The sequence below is a fragment of the Vicugna pacos genome, chromosome 9 (genome assembly GCF_048564905.1).
Source record: "Vicugna pacos chromosome 9, VicPac4, whole genome shotgun sequence".
Taxonomy (NCBI): domain Eukaryota; kingdom Metazoa; phylum Chordata; class Mammalia; order Artiodactyla; family Camelidae; genus Vicugna; species Vicugna pacos.
Window position 1 is genome coordinate 45,092,768 of NC_132995.1, and position 22,338 is coordinate 45,115,105.

The 22,338-nt window shown below is 39.6% G+C and overlaps 1 protein-coding gene across 1 annotated transcript in view; it reads left to right on the plus strand.

Moving 5' to 3' along the window:
* The window catches only part of HYDIN (HYDIN axonemal central pair apparatus protein), a 478,970-nt gene that overhangs the window by 323,160 nt on the left and 133,472 nt on the right, over positions 1-22,338 (plus strand). The window contains exons 26-30 of the mRNA XM_072967685.1: positions 5,322-5,560; positions 8,517-8,790; positions 10,534-10,677; positions 15,316-15,459; positions 19,825-20,138. Of these exons, the coding sequence (XP_072823786.1) occupies positions 5,322-5,560; positions 8,517-8,790; positions 10,534-10,677; positions 15,316-15,459; positions 19,825-20,138 (1,115 nt within the window). The remainder of the gene's footprint in view (positions 1-5,321; positions 5,561-8,516; positions 8,791-10,533; positions 10,678-15,315; positions 15,460-19,824; positions 20,139-22,338) is intronic.

The following is a 22,338-nucleotide window of genomic DNA, read 5'->3' on the forward strand; positions in this document are numbered from 1 at the left end:
ACTAGGAAGAGCCCAGTCCCTTCTGAGGACTCATCTAATTAAGTCGGACTCACCTAATTAATTTAGGCTCACTAAGGATCACCTCTCTTCCTTAATGTCAACTGATTTAGGACCTTAACCCCATCTGAAAAATCCCTTCACCACAGAGCCTAGATTAGTGTTTGATTGAATAATTGGGAGAAGATAACTTTGGAGGCCGTCTTAGACTTCAGTCTACTGTAAACCTCTATGAGATGCTTCTCTTCTGGCAAGAGTATTATGTGTTAAATGCTTTCTTAGCATCCATCCTTGTTTTCTCAGTTTTGTAAAATTTTTTTTTTTTTGGAAAATGATGTTGAGCTCATAATGTGTCAGGTGGAGACATTCCAGCTCTTGGTAAAATGATGACAGTAGCTGTCATTTATGAGGACTTACTATGTGCCAGACACTATCGCGAGTTTTACATGCATTACATCATTTAACCATCAACTCTATGCAGAAGGTGCAGTCAGTGTCAGATGGGAAAACTGAGGCCAGGCATGGTGACATGACATGCCCAATATCTGACAGTTGAGCCCAAACCACAACATCTTTTTTCCTTCAGACTCCTCCTTCCTAACCTATGTCATTGTCTTGCTTTATTGTGATTTTGAAAGGGTTAGTGAATGTCCTCCGCATCTATGACTATCATTCATCCATTCCTTCTTTACTCAAATTTGCCATCTCATAACAGAAAATGTCACATAGACCAAGTCCTCCCTAAAAATGAAGAACACTCCCTAAAAGCCAGAGACCAAAGAGACCAAGGTTAAAGTGGTTTAGAGCCTAACTTTGGGTAAAGATAGTCCAGTACCTTCACAGCTGGCATTTTGATGCACCTTGTTCTTGGATTCTAGGATATACTTTGCTGCCTGGTTTTATGCCAAACATTGATTAATAAGCTTCATCAAAAAGAAAACTCACCAGTTCAGCCCTGGAGAGCAACTTCAGGAATTCTTTCTAGAGCAGCCAACCTGTGTCAGCAGGAATCAGAATAGAAATGGTACCCATCCATTGAAAACTAATATCCCCTGACTTGAAATAGCATTTATGCTGATGACACCCTCTCCTTACTGTAGACAGAGGGTTGACCTGTGCTACTGGCTAGAGGAGGAAAATAAAATGGTTAGAACAAGAAAGATGACATTGACAGTATCCTCCTCTTAAAGGCATTTGTTGTCTTGATAAAAGGACAAAAATGGCATTGATTTATGTTTTAATTGTCAGCTGAGCCTCGTAAGTGAGTAAAACTATATATAGAGTGCTCAAAGGCCACATATTTGGGAAGAAGGGCCAACAGAGTGAGATGATCTTGCCTAGAACATTCTTATTTTATCTTCTAGCTGCCCCTACTTTTGTCCTAACAGCAGGTAGACATGAACCCCAGGCCTGCAATTCCCATAGGAATTGAAATACCAAGTTACGCTGCCTGTGTTCTGATGGAGTGAACTTTTCACTTTCCAGAATCTGAGATCCAGGGTAGTTGGGGGAAGACCTTAAGACATGACAGTGGACTAAACCAACAAGGCAGCTTTAGCGGTGAGTAGCTAGCAGTTCACCATGCCCATCCTCCTTTATTCTTGGACCCAGAGCAGATGACATTTCCCAGCCTCCCTTGGAGTTAGGTGTGGCTGCATAACTGAGTTCTGGCCAGTAGAAGTGAGCAAAGGTGACGTGTACCACTTCCAGACTTGGTGCATAAAATCTTAACACATGGCCTTCCATTCTCTTTCTTCTCTTGTTGACCAATCGAGTGTCAATGTGCAGACTGACTTAGAAGCCCCAAGTTAAACATGTCAATCTTTTTAGCTGGTGTCCTTGAATGACTGAATGAAACACAAGCACATCTTCACTCCTGCCACCAATTGGAATGCATGTGAACCAGAAATAAGCTTCTATTGTATTAAGCCATTGAGCATCATGAATCTTTCCCTTATAGTAGCTGACATTACTTTATCTAAAAATAGTAGCCTAAAATTAAAAAAAAACTGAAGGTAAAACAAGTAGTTCTAAGCAAAGACAGGGCTGGTTACTCAAGCACAGGAAATCTATTTCCATATATTACGTTGATTGTGTAGGTCAGACTGAAAATGACATGACAGACTCCTATTTACTGTAATAAAAATGCCAATGAAATGAAGCTATAATGACCCATTAATAATATCTATAGAAAATTTAAGTTGCATTTTATAGCTCTTTAGAACTCATCTTTTGTGTCACTTTCTATGATTAATATGTTAGAGGATTAGTATTTTCACTTTGGGGCTGTATCTTAGTTCAGACTGCTGTAACAAAGTACCAATAGAGTGGATGACTTATAAAGTACAGAAACTGATTTCTCATAGTTCTAGAGACTGGAAGTCCAAGATCAGGATGCCAGCATGGTCAAGTTCTGGTGAGAGCCCTTTTCCAAAATGAAGACTGGTGACCTCTCATTGTGTCTTCACATGACAGAGAGCAGAGTAGAGGAAGTGACTCTTATGAGGACATTAATCCCATTCATGAAGGCTCCAGCCTCATGATATCATCTAATCCTAATTACCACCTCAAAGCCCACCTCCTGACAAAGCCCACAAAAAGACAGACTTGCTTACTGTTTTCTTAATATTTTAGTACTTAACTAGGGCTAATTTACTATGGGTAGAAAACCTAGAGAGAAATTTTGGAAAAACAGTTTGAGTTGTACAAGCACCAGCATTTCTTTCAGAAAGTATCTTCTGAATGGAGATGATTAACGTACAAATATCCCATCTCAGTCCTAGTTTATCTAGTGTGGTATTTAATGTTTAATTGTTGTCTTTTATATCCATGTCTCTAGAGATGTCCCATATTAAAGGATTATGAATAATGATTGGACTCTTGGCATAGAGTTAAATCTATAATTTCCATTAATGCCAAAATTAAAATAAAATTTCCTCATCATCATTCATCTATATCCTCTTTGTAAACACTTTATTATCTTGACAACTGTTCTTTGCTTCACTTAATTTATTTAAATTTTAAAATGTTATTTATTTATTAGTTCCCATGCAGAACTTCAAACCAGGAGGAAATATAATTAGCATTCTGATCTATGGAATAGGATTTTCCTTCATTGTTAATTGGGAAATTGGCATTTGGGTATAAATACTAGATTTTCCTTATTTAAGTGCCTATGAGCCTGTTCCCCAGAGAGTGATAATTCAGAGTCCACTGACCAAATCCAGTCTCTGAATCTGCACTGGAGCCAGACCTGGATTTTGGTGACATTCCAAGGTACTGCCATCCTGTGAGATTCTGCCTAGCTGAAATTTCTAACTCCTGCCTACAAATTGCAACATACATTCTTATTTACAATGATCATCAGTGCAACTCTTTTCCTAACCTGATCTATGCTTGTCAGGAAGTTTCTGATCCGTAGCTTTACAGTGAACCAAGCCCTCCTAGAGCTTTTGTTTGTTTGTTTTAATCTACATATGTTTTTACATTTCTCTTTTTCCTTTTGCTAGGAGAAATACACAATAGAAATTAAATAAAGGATAATTTTGGACTGGAATGCTCTCTCAAATTCAGTCCACAGAATATATTTTACGTTTGTTTTTAAGTTATTTTCTTCTATACACTTTTTGTTAGAGGGTTTATTGTGAACTTCCCTACTTAGAAGAATATGAGGAGCCAAGGAAGATTCATGAGTGAACAATCAAACTCTTCTCCAATAAAGTGGAGAGGTTGACTTTGCCTCTCAGTTATTATCTTGGAAGTCTTGAAATGATCTCTACATCCTTCTTTTTTCAGTCTTTGCCAGCGCATTGTTGGTCATCAGATCAGAACAGCCTGGGTCTCCCATAAAATAAAATAAACACATTATGGGCTGAGAATTGTTTTTAGAAATAAAAGGTATCAAACCACAAGATTCTAGAAGGGTGGCAAATTCTAAGCAGGATATACAAACAAACCCATAACTAGACATACTGTAGTGAACTGCACTACAATCAATCACATAAAAGGAGAAAAATATTAAAAGCAGCCTTAGAAAATAGATTACTATCAAATAAGCAGAGTTTATATTTTTAGATTAAATAAGGTACTTAAAGCATGAGTCTTTTTTATTATTTGACACTTCAACCAAATTTTCATCTTACTTTGGAGCCTCATTGTGCCATACAAGATTTTCTTTTAAAGCTGGATGCAGGATTTGAAGGGCTGTTAAGCAAGAGGGAGATTTGATTTACTCTATTTAGCTCCAGGGGAGTGGACCAAATACCAGTGTATGGAAGGTCAAGGGGAAAGAAAAAAATCTCTACCTAATATAAGGAAGAGATATCAAACAGCTTGAGTTGTTAAAACCAGGGATGAGTTACCTTAGATGAGAAATGAGTTCTCTGACATCAAAGGGTTTGATTGAAAGTCAGATACATGAATTAATTTAACAAATATTTATTAATTATCTACCATGTACCAGACATAGTTATGGGTACTGGGGATATATCAGTAAACAACAATAGCAAGAAAGACAAAAATCCCTTCTATGGAGAGCTTATATCATAGTACAAGGGGGCAGAAGTGTGCTAAGTCAATTATGCACTATGTTAGGAGATGATAAGTGCTAAGGGGAAAACAGAGCAAGGTAAAGGGGATCAGAAGTATGGGGGTAAGATTTGAAATTTAGAATATGATGGTCAGAGTAGGCTTCATTGAGAGGTATTATTTGGCCAAAGACATCAGGGAGGAAAGACAGTGAGCTATGAGGATCTTAGCAATTAAAGGGAATGGATCGGTGGGAGATACTTCCAACTCTATAATTTAATCCTATCACATTTCAAAATAAGTTTGGAATTTTAGCAAATGAAGTTCTATTGATTATTATGAAATAATAGAAATCAACATGGCTTCCTGTATTGTGTTCATTTATGAAAACTATTCATCCCTACTAAAACATCATTGAAACTTTGCACTTGAAAGCCATTTCTTTTAAAAATTCCTAATTCCAGGAAGGATGTCGTACCTCCTGTTGGTATCTCAGAATTTGGAGATTAGAGCAGGTAATTAATACAAGGTTGTTAGAGAACTGGGCTGTCATCCTAAGAGATGTAAAGAATCTTCACAGAGCATTCAGAAGTTGAATTGTAGGTTTGCTCTTGGGAATCATACTGCTTTAAAAAAAAAAAAAAAGAAAAGAAAACACAACAAACACCCAGCTGCTTTGATTCAAAAAAGTAATATTTGCCTCTGATGTTGAGTTCATTTGAAGTGTAAAGGGCTTTGACGTGCAGAATGAAAAGCCAAGAATATCTTCACTGTTAACTTGAAGTCTTGTGTTACAGGCACACGAAAAGTCCCTTTGGACAATTGAACCCAAGGAAGGCATGGTTCCCCCGGAAGGTGATGTTGAACTGACACTGACTGCCAACCTGAATGACATAGTGACATTCAAAGACACAGTCATTTTGGACGTTGAAAATAGCAACACCTACCGGATTCCTGTCCAGGCTTCAGGAATTGGCTCCACCATTGTTTCAGATAAGCCCTTTGCTCCAGAACTCAATTTGGGAGCACATTTTAGGTAAGAAAATACCATGGGCCAGTTTTTATACGTATCACATATGTTGCATAAACTGAGCATCACCTATACTTTGGAAAATTATTTTTAAGTAAGTAGAACTAGCCTCCTCAACCACTTCCATTCCCCATACTCACTTTTCCCTCTCCAGATGGGTTCATCAGCCATACAAAGACATTTCGTGGTCATAACTTGGTTTCATTCTCCAAACTGTGTCCCTCAACACTAAAGAAGAGACATTTCATAGGAAGTGAATTCTTTTCTAAAATTTATAGTAGCTTCTTTGTGATAAATTTAGAATCTGAACCATGATTTCTCTTCTTTGATTCCAATACACTGCTAATTCCTCTCCATGAATGTGGAAAATAGGTGCATCTCTGTTGAGGTAACCTAAGTAGACTATAACTAGGAAGGTGAAAATATATTATAAATGTATCTTATCAGCTATTGCAAAGCCAGTAATGTTTTTTGGAATTACATTCTCTGCTTGCCTCCCCACCATAGCACTAACCTTGAGATGGTTGTAATTGGCTCCACCTGGTCACTCAGGAAAAGTTAAGGAATCTCAATATTTAAATAAAAAGTGATACAGTATAGACACCTCTGAGCAGAATGATCTAAATTTAATTGTGAAAATGTATGACATTTGGATACTGATAGTGGAGGATACGTGTGAGGGTTTATTTTTGTTTCCTTAGAAGTTCATGAGCTGTTACAGTTGTCTCTGAAGAGCCAGCTGAATTTGTACCTGTTTGTCGCAATACTGTGAGCAGATGTCAAAGGGATGCTCCTGCCTTCTGGCCTGAGGCCCTGAAACTAAGATGTGCCTGACAAAAACCTTTTAGGAGCCCTTCCTGCAAGCCCATCCACACCTCCTTTCCTCTGCTCTATCTACAAAATATGGCACTTGACTGAAAAATACCATAAACCAATAGGAATTAAGTAATATGCAAGTCAGATAGTTAACTGCATGTGTTTTCAGAGAGACTTTATTTTTTTGCAGTTTTTGTGTCACCTAGATACAAAAATGCTCCTCTCCCCCTGTCCACTGACCATAAGCTAGGGCATTTTTTCATTGCATACCATGCCTCTGTTTCCAATTTTTTTGTTAAGTGCATTCAAATGTAATTATAGAAAACAATCTACTGCAAACCAGGCTTAATTACGTGTTCTCCTTAATCTAAAAGTGTTGTCAAATAACCCCAAAGGATATTCTGACACTTGCCTGGAATTGAAGGATTAGCTAAGTTTTCTATGAATATAGAAGCAACTGTAGCTTTTAGCTGCCAATGTCCACTCTGCTGAAACCTTATTGTTCTTCCTTTTGACATAAAATCATACCTTCAACCTCCAGAAGAATCATCGAAAGCAAGAGTGAAACACTGCCACCTACTGCATGTTTCTGTAAATAAAGTTTTATTGGAACACAGCCATGCCCATTTATGTACATATATTTTCTATGGCTTTTTTCACTCTACAGTGGAGAGTTGAGTAGTTGTGATGGACCGTGTGGCCCAAAAGTTCTCAAACGTTTATTATTCAGTCCTTTACAGGAAAAATTTGCCAACTTTTTAAACATAAGGGTCTAAAGAAATACCCATATCATATACTCCCTGTTCTGATTGCATTTTTTTGGACAACTCCTTTAAGTTTTCAGAGTTTCTGTTTCTCCATCAATAAAATGGGAGTAAGTGAGGTTTTTATTACTGGGTTGCTATGATGATTGAAAGATAGACTGTGAATAAGTGACAGAGACTCTGCCTAGCTTATAAAAATAATATATATCTTTTATTATTTTCCCCCTTAAACTACTCTTAGTCATGAAGTGAAATTTACAGAGTAAAGGCTCCAATGAGCATGTCCTTTTGGACATATATTTACATAAAAATGGTAATACCAACAACCGACAAATACTCCTTATTATTTATCAAGCTTCAACTTGCTTATTAGATATGACATCTTTCCAAAGGAGGAACAGATGGGATGAAAACTCGAAGTCCCTCAAAATGAAAAAGAAATATAAAACAGTCTTGAGATGAGTTTTTTTTCCCCTGAGAATATTTTAAAGGAAACTTATAAATCAGTAAAATAAAATCTCAAACAAAAATACATTTGAACTACCTCCAAGATACTAGAAATCCCAGTGTCTAGCAAAGAGCCATACAATCAAGAGGTCCTTAATAGGGGGGAAGGTATAGCTCAGTGGTAGAGTGCTGGCTTAGTATGCACAAGGTCATGGGTTCGATCCCAAGTACCTCCATTAAATAAAAATAAGAAGAAAAAAAGAAACCTAATTACATCCCCCCTCCCAAAAAAGAGGTCCTTAATAAATATCTGTGGAATTGATTAAAGAAAGAGAAAGAAAGACAGAGTGAGTAGCACCTTTAAAGCACATCAGACTGAGAAAAATGACCCGTCCCGCTGGTATTTGGGTCCATGACCTGTGATAGGTCTTAGAGGATATGTGTTGTTTCTCTTCAAAGTTCCCTTCAAGTTAAGTCTGTCACAAAAACATTTCGCTAGTCACTAGAAATTTACTCAACACAATTTGAAATATGCTTCTCCTCCAGTATGTATTTCGCTTTTGTTCCTCAGAACCATTTTTCATAAGTTGAAGTGATTTTCGCGTGAACTGTGTCTATGCATCCTGTGGCGTTTTAACCTGCTGAGAGAAACTGAGGAGAGGTGGGGCCGCTTTTCCATCCCTGGTGATGACAACTTAGGGACCAAACTCAAGTCCCTGACTCAAGTCTAATGACACCTTGAGTAGATACTACCCTGTCCCGTTTCTGTGGTAGCTCCTAGTAGTACTACCATTTAGCCTTCCTACATTAAAAAATAATAATAATAATGTCTATTTTGTTGCTCACTTTTTAAGTACTTCTGGAGGAGTAAATCCCAAGGGTGTGGAGAACACCCTGAAATTCAGTCCTTTCAACCCCTGCCTCATCTTTTCCAGCCTGAACACCTATTATTACCGCTTCAAGTTGACCAACAAGGGACGTCGGGTCCAACAGTTGTTCTGGATGAATGAAGATTTCTGTCACCAGAAGAAGCCAGGCAAGAAGGATCTGGCTAAGAAGGGACTTGCTAAGAGCCAGCCCCAGCCCCAGTGCTCCAAGACACTCAGGGACCCTTGGAGCCCCGTGTTTCAGCTCCACCCTGTCAGGATGGAGCTGTACCCAGGCCAGACGATCGACGTGATACTTGAAGGTTATTCTGCTACTCCCAGGGTAAGAGGAAACCACATTTAGAAGCTATTTTTCTCCTACATAAATCTTTGCTCTATTTCTTAGGAGAGTCGCTTGATATATATCTGAAGAAAGGATGTGTTTTCTCAAGGATTGCATTTGGCACTGAGTTACCATGGCAGCACCCATTTCTTTCAAGGTTCAGCTATGCAGAGTTTTCTGTTTGTTTCTACAATACCGTGAACCCAATTCTAAAATACCATTTAAAGCAGGTTCTCATTCCCAGAGTCAACAAAGTGGACAAGTCCCTGGTAGAGGGACATCCAGTGTTCAGCCAAAGCTAAGCCTATTAATGCTTAGCAGTATTCACTTAACATTTAATCAAAAAAGATGTTTTCACAGACACTCTCAGCTACCTCTCCTATCCAGGTTTTGGGATATTCTCAGTTCCTTCCCTCTCAGCCTGACACAACAGCATCACATGTATATTCATCATCTTCTTATGTATCAATAAAAGAGCCACATTTATGTTCAGCAGCTCTGATGTTCTGCTGTTATTTACATTATTACTATTCTGCTTAAAACAGATCCAAACCATGTGTCTGATTATTCCTGTTCCCTCATGGAGGTTGGAAACCATCAAAAATCCAAAAGAAAGGCTTCTGAAATCACTTAAAATCCTCTCCACAAATGCAGACTTTGTGAATGAGAAATGATGATTACTGGAGCTCCTGTCTGGTGTCACCAAATTAGGAAGTGATGCTGAACTTTCTCCTCATGAAACTGGAGACAATAAGAAATGGTCTCCCAGCAGACGAGATAGGAAAGCAGGTTCACTGCGTAGCTTCTTGAGGTCACAGGTGGCACTTTGTTTCACTTACATCACTTCCTCATAAAGCATTTTCAGGGAAACCACATCCTCAGTAGGAAAAAAAAAGATTATTTCTTATTATGGAGTATATAATGTGTTCTTTCTCTCTGATATTCATGGGTTCAGCCAGCTTTCACTGAGGATGTACATGACAGACACTGTGCTAGGCATTAAGGATGCAAAAATGAATAGAACGCAGCCCCTCATCTCAAGACACTGATAGCCTGTTGCAGGGGCATGTTTACAATGTCATTATCTAAAGTTGATAGGGTTCTAAATTCAGTTTTAGCTTTACTAACAGCCTCTTTGAACGTTCTTCCAAGTTCTGCAACATAATTGAGAAGAGACTTGAATTCAGTAACATCTGAAACCTGAGCACTCTTCAATACAGGCTCTTCACGATATAAATTCACTTTGGGTCCTTTCTACTTTATAAAAATCTATTAGGTCCAAAGAAATATTAGTTTCTATAGCACAATTTTTAAGTATTTCAATATGAAAGGCAAAATTTTTCCAGCCAATTTCTGACTAGCTTGATAAGAAATCATAAAACCACCATTAAACTCTAAGCTAACGAAGGATTTTATCTGCACCATCCATCACTATGGTGTGTATCCAGTTCCTAACAGCCATGATGCATAATAGAGCTTCCATATACATATTGGATAAACCAAAGGTAAATTGACTGTGCCCTTGGGGGCAGTCAGATGGAGACACGGGATCCTCCTGGACATACCTAAGCAATCAGACTTTAATTGTGGGACAGAGACCCACCCCTGACAGGCAGTGCTCAGAAAAATGTGCTCTTCCCTGGTGTCCCCAGGCAGGTAGTTGAGAATCAGTTTGCTGATTGTTGAGAATTAAGTTCTCTGAGCTACGGAGGTTCTGGAAATGCTGGTATATGTCATCCGCAGATAGTCAAAGAAAAGCTGGTGTGCCGCACCATCATCGGGACACAGAAGGGAAAGAGCTTGGTGATGACTGTGAACATCATCTGTGAGTTTGTGGCGCCACTCATCCAGGTCTCCACCAAGCAGCTCGTGTACCAACTGGAGAAGGTCAGCGGGGCCTTGCTGGGGCGGGCTGGGCACTCCCACTGTGGGTCAGCATGTTCACACTTTCATTTTGGAAGCTAAATTCATAGATTCATACACCCACACCCAGCTGATGTTTTTTAAGCTTCAGAGGCCAATACACATTCAACTAAAAATTCTGAATCTAAATCTAGATCCCTTTGAAATGTGAATTGCCGTGAAATTCTGTTTCCATCATTCCTGATGTATGAGACCAAAGTGAAGGGGTATTCCAGTGCACCAAAAATACATTTTAGTCCATCATTTTACTCTAAATAAACTAAGCATCACAGTGTAGAAGTGGCTAGAGAAGAATTATTGATAATTACAGTAATAGGTACGAATAGCTGCCACTTATTGATTGGCATGTGCTGGGCATTGAGCCATGTTCATCACATCTATTTTCCCACTTGTCCCTCCCAGCAGTTGCTGCAGGAGGTTCTGTTATCTTTCCTACAATACACATGCGGAAACTGAAACACAGGTTCAGCTATTTCTGTGGATCATCTAACACTACTTGAGAAGAATTGGCTAAAACTGTTTGATTCACATTCTTTAATGAATATACCTGTAACAGTCCACAACTTTATATGTCCTGAAGGGTGAGCAGTAGTGGGGGGTGGGCAGCAGACAGGGGAAAGTCAAGGATGATTGCTGCTCTGGGCACAAGGCCAGGATGGTGAAGAGGAGGGGAAGATGCTGCAGCAGGACTTGACCTACTCCTAGGCAGATTTCCACCAGAGAATTATTTACTATTTAGAACAAGTATGTGTGGAATATATCTTCTGAGTCGAGGACCATGTTGGTGCTGAAAATCTGACGTAATCGAAGCTAAGAGACTGGTTGTGGTTACAGACTGTAAACAAACTGTTAAAATTTAATTGTTTTACCAAAAGGAAAGTTGGGAAGGGACAAATTACAAGTTTGGAATTAGCAGATACAAACTATGATATATTAAAGAGATAAACAACAAGGTCCTACTGTATAGCACAGGGAACTAACTACGTTGAATATCTTGTAATAACCTATAATGAAAAAGAATATGAAAAGAATATATGTGTATAACTGAATCACTATACTGTATACCAGAAACTAACACAACATTGTAAATCAACTATATTTCAATAAAATAAAGATTATGACAATGTAATTGTTTAAATTACAATTCTAAACAGTGCTATGAAGAAGTATAAGGTGTAGTAAGAGTGTGTATCAGGAGACATGACCTTATTTGCACATGTGGCTTCCTTGAGCAAGTGCCTCAAGTTGGGACTTGAAGGAAAAATAGAAGTTAGCCTGGTGACAAGGGAAGAGAGAGAATTGTAGCCAGTGGAAACAGCGCATGTGAAGGGCCTGTCAGGAAAGAGCTTGGTCAGCATAAAGAACGGAAAAGCCACCTTAGACAGAGTCTGTGCCAAGAATGACATGAGGTCCATCTAGGGAAGTGGGCAGGGGCCAGATGTGTAGGGCATGACTGGGATGCAGGTTCTGAACTTTGGGGTTTGTTCTGAGTGGCCACTGGAGGACTTCAGGGAGGGGAGTGACCTGGTCAGATGTATTCTTGGAAACAGTCACGCTGGCTACCCAGTGGAATGTTTAAGACCTACCATGTGCCAGGCACTGTGTCAGGTACTAGAGATACAACAGTGAGAATAGTCCCTCCCTGATAAACCTCACGGCCAACTGGGAAGACCAAGCATTAAAGAGGAGCCCACGGTGTGGTCCCTGCTGTCATACGAAAGGACTGGGTGTGGCAGTGCCTAACCGGTCATGGGGAACCAGCCAGGGCTCCTTCCACTAACAGAGGCTTGCAGGAGAATGTTCAAAATCATTTATTTTGGTAGTGGGTTCCATATATATTGTTCATATTAAGTAAATATCTATTGAGCACCCACCATGGATAAGGTGCTCACCTAGGAGATGAATAAGGGAGCTTAGAGGCTAGTACAGGAGGTGAGATGTACAAGTTCCATTCACATCAGCAAATACTTTTTGAGCACCTACAGTGTGTTCGACAGTAAAGGCACAGCAGAAGCCCTGGCTTACCAGACTAGTGCGGGAGGTAGACAGTGAAGAAGTGGGATAAGGGTTTTAGTTACAGGATGCTAAACTAACTGTGACGCTCTCCATGAGACACATAAAAAGAAAATACTACAAGAATTCCTGCTATAGTTATTAAGCTTTCATTGCCGTTTTAAATTCTTCCTTTTTCAAGAAATCAGGAAAGATGTTTATTGGTGGCAGCTGTGCCAAATTTGGTGGCATCATATTTTCTCTAAATGTAGCTATTCAGAGAAAATTCAGTGAAGATAAGTTGAATAGCTACTCTATACAAGACATTATATGTTAAATATCCAGCTTAGTTTCTTATTAGATTATTTTCTGAAACCCATGAACACTTAGAAAAATGTGGGGTAGTATTGCTTTTATTCTCTTTATATCCTTAAGCCTTGTCTTTTTTTAAAAAAGAAAAAGCATCTTCTTGTTTAAATGTCTATTGTTTGAATTTATCACTACAATGAAACAGCAAATATTTTGAATATGACAGTGACTTGTTGAATTAAAAAATGAATTGGATCACAATGCCCTGTTTATTTGTCTTTGCCCTTCTCTCCCTCCTCCCAAGTATCACAAGTTTGAAATCTATCCTACTACTGTATTCTTCATTGTTCATTTCCTACTCACATTTAATCTATATCAGGGACCATGAAGAAATGCAACTTCATTACCCAGCATGTGCAGGAAACCTGTTAAGTCTCAGTATTCAGATTTAATTACGTAACATCCAATTATCCATTCTGTCTCCTTGCTTTCAGCTCAAGGCGGTATATCTGATTTAGTCCATTAGACTATAATGATACCAGCCCTGCCTATGGGAAGAATTTTTCTATCACTGTTTCCTCAGATTTGATCTGCTGTGTAACTGTGGTACCATTCATAGACCACAGAGATGAAACCACATCTCTGTGGAACTGAAAAGGTCAACTGAAACTAGCAGTCAGTTTGCTTCACGAAGTCCAGCAGCAAATCCTGTCTCCTGATATTTGGCGAGACAAACAAGCCAGAGAGAAGAAGGGGTCATTTTAAAATAGAACAGGTTCTCTGTGCATTGACTCTTTCTCATCACTAACCTCCAAATGGCCTCTTGCCAATACCAACCGAGTGTGGCTTCTTCACTTCAAAGCTACATGCAGTGACACAGCAGCCCAGGGGAAGGTTGGAAGTGCTGCTTCGCCCCTCCGCACACTGTAGCATGCAATCTGCAAATGCAGAGTGAATCCAGTACCTGCCTTACCTGTGAGTGGGAGGGAGACAGTGGCTGGCTTCCCGTGGCAAGTGCCAGACCGAACCTTTGAGAGAACTTTGGGAGTGCACCGAGGACTTGTGGGGTACAACCAAGGCGGAAGGCTCAAGTCAACCTTATGGATTAATTATGTTCCCCCAAAACCCACATGTTGAAGCCCTAATTCCCTATATTGATGATGTTGGAGGTGGGGGCTTTGGGAGGTGATATGGTCATGAGGTGGAGCCCTTGTGAATGGGATTAGTGCCCTTATAAGAGGAGATAAGAGAGATGATCTCTCAATCAGTGTGAGGATACAGTATGTAAGGATACAGTGAGAAGACAGCCATCTAGAAGCCAAGAAATGGGCTCTCACCAGACGCTGGATGTGCTGGCACCTTGATCTTGGACTTCCCAGCCTCCAGAACTATGAGACATAAATGGCTGTTGTTTAAACCACCCAGTCTGTGATATTTGTTATAGCTAAGACTCTGGACACTGGACATCCAAGCTCACCTAGAGCCAGGGGCTCTAAGAACCACAGTGAAAGAAAGAATATGCTGGACAAAGAAGCAGAGACAGAGACAGAGCAAAATATGGAATCAGGAGGATTTAACTGAAATTGAAACAAGGAGAGCAGTCTAACCAGAATCTCTCATCCCAAGATTCATTTCTGATGTTTTTTGCGGCTGAAAATGAAATTTGATCTAACCGAGTGAAAGATGCTTGTAAATCAACTATCCCAGTGTTATCAGGAAAATTTACGGGAAATAGTTATCTGCATTTGTCAATATAGCAAGAAAGGTATATTTACAAATGGTATTTTAAGCATGAAATAAAATGTCGTGTAAAGGAAAAATGTTTTATTCCTTATAATGATACACAGTTTCTTCCATAAGATGTCACTAATTTATTAGACTTTGTTTTATGACCCTGGAAACTTTTTTAGTAATAGTTCTATCCAGAGTCATGGCATGTATGAGTTTTTTTTTAATCAGGCAACAGAAAGTAAGAAAATCTAAACTATGCTTTCTGGTATGTGTAGGATCACTTCTCAGTGATAGAGAGACAGACAGACAGACAGACAGACAGACAATCTATATTAATCCCTTGTAGAGATTAGATAAATCATTTGGAAAGTATGGTGGACTGCTGAGAAGTGATTCTACATGTATAGATATAATCTATATCTAAATAGATATAGAGGATATAAATCTATACATCTATAGACATAAATAGAATGCTAATTCTGCCGTTAATAATGAATGTCAGACTTTTGTTGCCAAAGGCTTACTTTATTACCATCAGTTGGTTTATTTCCTCCTTTGTCTTTTTTATAGAAACCTAACACCATCCTGGAGCCTGATTACAAGCCGTTGGTCGTGAAGAACATTTCCACCCTGCCCGTGAACATGTTGCTCTCAACAAGCAGACCCTTCTTTATCTGTGAGACTGATAAATCCCCGCTGCCCTTGACTCCTGAGGTAACCAGACAGGGGGCTGTCCTAACTCTGAGGGGGGCTGTGTCTGTGATAAAGGAAGAGAATAACATCAATACACTGCCGAATTTCAGTCCAGAAAAATATAAAGAATCCAGGAAACAAAGGGAAAAATACAGAACATCTAAAATGAGTCATCAATGAATTTCAATATCCATTGGTAGGAAAACTATTATTAGTGATGTGGGAACTTCCTGCTCATCATTATGGCCCTTTCCTTCCTGCCCATTATAATGAAGCCAATCTTGAGAAAACAGTGACTTCCCACTGATGACAGCACAGTTCTCTCAGTCCCACTCAAATCTGACCAAAACTCCATACTCAAAGAAAGCCCAGACCCTAAACCAGCCAGCCCATCTCCAGATACTGAGAAATCTCCACTGGGCTGAGGGAGGAGGCTGTGAGCTGACCAGTCTAGGGAGATGGATCTTTGTAGGAGAGGGGACAAGGTGTGGCAGATAGTGTTGTGGTGCCACCCTCCCCTGCCCTGTCTCACCGATTCTTTAGTGGGTCTCATTCAAGCATGATTTGAGGGGAAAATAGCTAAAATCTTTAAACAGAGAAATAAGAGGAGGAAATAATCATATGCAAGAGGTAGATGAAAACCTACTGTAAGGGAACGTGTATACATAGAAGGAAACCAGAAGTACAAACAGGTGGTACTCTGTGGTCTCAAAGAACTTACAGATGATGTGACCTGTCCTGAAAAAGAACTCAAGGATGAACTACAATGTTTAAAGAGGAGAAAAAGAATGAACTCACAGAGCAGAGAAAAACAAATGGGCGAGGAAAGGAAAATTCAGGCATGAGCAGCTCTCTCCTTCTGGGTGGTAGGTTAGACCCACTCGTGTCCTTCTTGAAATCTTAATAAGATAAAATAGAAATGTCCAAAAGGAAAGACATCCAGAGCAATAAAAAAAGGGGGGTGGAGGAAGATGATGGATGTAGCAAATAATGGGAGGTTTAAAAAAATTCTCGACAATAGAATGAGGAGGGAGTGGGTGGACAAAAAGGCATAAAAATCTAAAGCCTAGAAAATTCTCCAGTGAGGCTGCAAAGATGTGGGAGTCATTCAGCCCAAGTAGCCTGGGCTTAGAGGCCACGAGCGTGGCATAACATTGAAAACAGAGGGATTCCCTGGGCTCCAGGCAGCTGTCCCCACCAACCCCACTCAAAAGATATGGGCTGGCTTTTATCCCAAGACATGAAGATAAATGCTCTTCCCCAGAGGAATTCATCAAAATATTTAGGGAAATGTAATGGCTCCTGCGTCAGTGTCAGTAGCCCAGAATAATCCCTGGTATCTGGGTTGTGTGCCCTGCCTGACTGTCCCCTCTCTGCCCAGGAAAACTATTCCGTAGACCCTCCTTTCAGCAAGAATTGAGGAATGGTGGCCTCCAGATTGCTGGGATGCCAGGGTGGGCCAGGAGCTAGTTTGTTGTAGTAACTCTTGTAGTAGAGTTTGGCCTTTTATATTAATTGCACATATAACTTTAATAAAAGCATACATATAATTTTAAAAATAAAGAGCTTCTATAAATCAGCAGGAAAAATTCCAACAACCCAATAGAAGAATGGTAGAGGAAATGAATAGAGTTCACAAAAAGAAAAAGAAAATGGCTCTTAAGTATAGGAAAATATGCCCAGTTTTACTCGTGTTAGAATAAATGCAAATTAAAATGACTGTGAAATATTTTTTTCCTATCAGATTGGCAAAGAGCAAAAGTTAGATAATGCTTGGGAGGGCATGTGGACACAAGCATTCCATTATGATGTTGGGGAAGTTTGCACTGCAAGACAGTATGGCAGTAGCTAGCAACATCTTAAATGCCCATACCCCTTGACCTAGACATTCCACTCCTAAGGATTTATCCTACAGACATAGACATAATATACAAGATGACATATAAACAAGGATATACATTGCAACATTGATTATAAGAGCAAAAGACTAGAAGCCAATATCCATCAATAGGAGATTGGTTAAATAAATGGTGGCAGAATTATATGATGGAATAAAATGCAGTTATTAAAAAGAGTGAGGCAGCTCCTTATCCACTGATGAGTTATCTTCCAGTGGAAAAAACAAAGTGCAGAACAGGAATGCATAGTGTGTTGTCCTTTGTGTAAAAAATTGAAGAACACATATATGAATGGGATTTTATATTCATACAATGTCTTTATATTCATGCAAGGGTAGACAAGATACTTGCATAACCTTGGTTCCCTCAGGGGAGGAGAATAGTTGGCTTTGGTTCTAGGTGGGGAGATGGGCACAAAGGTGACATGCTTTTCATTGTCCTATCTATTAAAAAATAAAAATGAAGTATTTTTTAAGATTTTGAAAAATAAGGTCATACTTTGTCCTGGGACAAAATGATACAGAATTCAACAGGGAGACATGTCTTAGTGAAGGTACCAGTCTTACTGATGACCAAAGCAGAAAAGAAGAGGCCCACCAAGGGAAGATTTTAGATTAACCTTAGACTTCTCCACACTTTACATCAATCCTCTTGATCACAAAGAGATGGTGGTAATAATTGGCATTTGTATACCATACACTCTGTGCCAGGGACTGCTCTGAACACATCATAATTATATTAACTCATTCATCTTCTTAAAAAGAGGTAGGTAGTATTGTTGCCCTATTTTAAAGATGGAGAGACTGAGCGTTAGGAAAGCCAAGCAACTTTGCCCAAGTTCACAGAGCTAGTAACTGACAAGCCAGGATTTGAACCCAAACCATCTGCCTCCAGATTCCATGATCTTAAATTTAGTATCTCCTGTATAAGAAAATTTTTTAATGTTTTTTTTAAATTCCAACATGATTTTTTAAAATAAATTAGTCCAATTCCATTTTTGTAAAATTGTGTTTATCCATCTATCATGTCTGGACTAATGTTTTACTAAATGTGAATGCTGAGAAATACTATCTGATGAAACTTTGGATGAGTTTCTAACTTCTTCCCTGTGCTTTTATATATAATGGGAATTTTTACATGTATGTGTCATTTCCACAAAACAACAAAGTCATTCCTCTGGTTAAAAAATGTTGAGTCAATCTTCCAAGATTTTAAACACCAAGCATTGTGATACCGAGTGCTGCAGATGCCATGGTCTACCAGAATGGGTTCTAAATTGTGCCCATTCAGGTGGCTGGCGAGGCTTTCAGAGGGCATTAGCCAACTGGAGAGTCATTACCCTCTGTCTGACTCTTGAATCGGATGATTGGCTTTATCAATTGAAACTGTCTAATCGTGTCACTGAAGTGCACAGTTAAATACCTGAACCTTAAAACTCATTGGAGAGGGAAGTGTTCTGTAAACAGATTCCTTCCTGGGTGCATTCCTTCCAACTGCCTCAGGGCACTTTCTGCAAAACCAGGAGGTGGCTTTCCTGCTGATGAAATGTGGGAATTAGGCGATTCCTAAAAAAGCCAACTCCGAGCCAGGCTTTCTATGGGAAAGTGTTTCTGTGGCCTGGGCATCAAGGAACACCTGGGGATTTGAACCAAAGAGAGAAAAGAACAAACAAAATCTTCCAGACGAACTCTGTACAGCTCTGGAATGTCATTTTAAGTTGAATAGAATACCGCAGAAAGTGGATAACACTGTGCTTAGCAGTTAGAATTGCAGGCATTAGAAAAATTAAATTACCTAATCCGTTCCTTTCTGGGTCATCCTCTATAGAGCCCCTCCCCTAGTCCTTTAGAAAGCCTATTAAAATTTTTCTTAAGCAAAGAACTTTTTCCACTTTTCTAGGAAGAGCATTTTACAATCTAATTTATTTTCAGTTAAGAATATTCATAATATAATTCATTGCAGATTTTCCTTTTACAACTCCTCAATACTTATAACCTCACAAAGCCTATCAAAATCTCTTCTTTCAAATAATTCCTCTCTAAATTTTTTTGTTTTCATCTTCAACTATTAAAAAATGTCTGAGGGGGAGCATATAGCTCAAGTGGTAGAGCGCATGCTTAGCTATACAAAAGGTCCTGGTTTCAATCCCCAGTACCTCCTCTAAAAACAAATAAATAAGTAAACCTAATGACCTCCCCCAACCAAAAAAAAGAAATGTCTGTGTGTGCATAGAGATAGATACAGACATAGATATGGATACATATATAAACATCAATATCTGTTTAATTATGTATAAGTGTGGGTGCACAATTATGGATAAAGTATATATATATGTATGTATTTCCTGCTAATATGTATGTATGTATGTGTGTATATGTATGTGAGTTTGTACATAAATATAATAGATAACTTTAATTGTCCTCTTTCACATCTTAGGTTGGAAATGCATAGTACAAAGATTAGTAATTCCCCATTGTCTTGTTTGTAGCCTATTAAACTGGAGATCGGTGAAGAAAAAGACCTGCTGGTCAAATTTGACCCTTCCTACAAAAACGATTTGAATAACTGGGTGGCAGAAGAAATTCTAGCCATCAAGTATGTGGAGCACCCGCAAGTAGACAGCCTGCTTCTGCGTGGAGAAGTGAATTACCCCAACCTCAGCTTTGAGACCATGGAGCTGGATTTCGGCTGTATCCTGAACGATTTGGAGGTGATCCGCTACATCACCATCACCAACTGCAGCCCCCTGGTTGTGAAGTTTCGCTGGTTCTTCCTGGTGGACGATGAGGAAAATAAGATAAGGTACCAACCAGCATGGCCATCCCGCTGAGCTCTCCTCTGCTCTTCATTTTTTCTCCTTCTGGTTTGGCACTGGGTTTCCTGTATTCTCAATACTCATCTTTCATGAACACTTTCAATTCTAACAGCTAATCATTGACAGAAGGAACAAGCCTAAAGTCATGGTCCATCCTAGATTTCCAAACAGGAAAAGCAGATAAAACATCTTTGAAAGCCCCAGTCGCCACCAGATTAACAAAATGATATCCCTAAGCCTGCTCTAATTTTGAATCTAGTAGATCCTTAGCAATTTGTCACTTAAAAAAAAAAAAGTCTTTGTAGGGTTCTCTTAATAAGCCTTTCAAACCCAATGCATAGATTGAGTAGGACAGTGCATGGAGTATGTGCTGCCCTGAGTGTCACCTTCTGCACACGTCAGTGAGTTTCATTTTGGCCCATATACTTGTGTAGGCATATTCTTATGTACAAAATAGTGGTAAGTGGTGAGTGCTGAAAGGGAAAAGCTGTCTTCACAGTATTTGGGTTTAGAAGTGTGTCTCCTGTTCAGTTAGAAGCTAAATCTAACTTAATTTGGAAAACACTCCTTGAAAAACATAAACAGCATGTTGCAGTCAGGCCTCAGTAACATTTTCATCTGGGTCAAAGTCTTGTCGATGGCCAGGTTAAATGGGCTTCCTTGTATTTCTTTATTGGACAGCTCAATTTTCAGCGCCTGAACATTGAGTGGCTGTTCTGAACTGGGGAGGTCTCTTGTTTCTTGGCTAGTCAATGCTTCCTGTACTCAGTCCTCATTTTGTGTACGACAGTCATCCATCCTTTCCTTTCCCATGCCTGTTACTATGGTAACCATGGCTTGCTCTGGATGTCTTCCATAGACATCTGATGGTGACCCAGTGTAGCACTGAAGCCAGGCCCGGGCCTGAGTGACAGAGCCTGCTCATTAGGAGCCTGCTCATTAGGTTCAGGTTTGGGATGAAATTCTGTAGATGGTGAATGTTTAAAATAACTATGGAAAAAATTAGCCAACCTGACCTAATGAGTTTTGAACACCAGATAGTGTGAAGCTATTCTGATGTAACACAACTGAATGAGTTTATTCCATCTAGGGGCAAGGGACATGCTTTATTTATTTTTTTATTTTCAAGAGGCTATTTCCATAATTAAAATAATGACATTTTGAAAATGTACTTGGCCAGTACTGGGGATGGTACACTTAATTTTTCATTGGTTTAATCATTCATTTAACCTTTGTTTTCCTTTCTTTAGTATCTTTCTATATCTTGAGATTGAGCCTCTGCTTATAACTCATTTATTCATTCATTCATTCATTCAGAGAACTATTCAGAAAATATTTGATAAGTAACTCTTAGATACCAGATAATGTATGAGGCATCAGGGATACAGAAGTAAGACATGATCCCTGGCCTGAGGCTATTGGGGAAGCAGATGTGTAAACCATGGAGGACACATGATAATGCCAGGTTCTGAGGGAAGACAAGGGAAGGATGATGCTCACAGGAGTCTGAGAAGGCTGCACAGAGAGTCACAGTTAAACGTTCCAGGTGGAGAAGTGTGGAAACACTCTCAGTAACAGGAACAGCATATATATGTTAGGATTCACGGATTCTGTTGCCAGTGACAGGAAACCAGACCTTAAGCAAAAATGAAAAACAAAGGTCATTCACTGGTTCCAGCAACTCAGGAGACCAAATTCATTCTGGCTTCTGGCCTGGCTTAAGCAAAGATTCAAACAATGTCCCCAGAGCCAGGGTCTCTGTCTCAGCTCCGCTCTTTCACGTGTTAGCCATGTTCTCGAATTGGCTTTTCTCCCATAGTGACCTCATGCTGCCAGCACTCCTGGGGCCATGTCCATGCAGATTCTCAGCCATGGGAAAGGAATGTGAGCCTTGGTCCCAGAACTTCCAGGAGATTCACTCTGATGGGACCAGCTTAATAACCTTTCCTGTCCGCTCCCTGGCGAGTCACTGTCAGGGGAGGGCAAAGCACTTGATTAGCATTGGCTTGGCCACATGCCTCACGCCAGGGACTGCAGTGGTGACCTCAGAGCCATACGGACTGAAGGGAAGGGAGTGGGGCAGATCTCCAGATAAAGACTGCAGGAGAGGCAGATGGTCCACAGAGTGCACATCAGCGCGGCCACAGCTGGGAGACCAGCCTGGGCAGGTCAGTGGGCAGTAGTGTG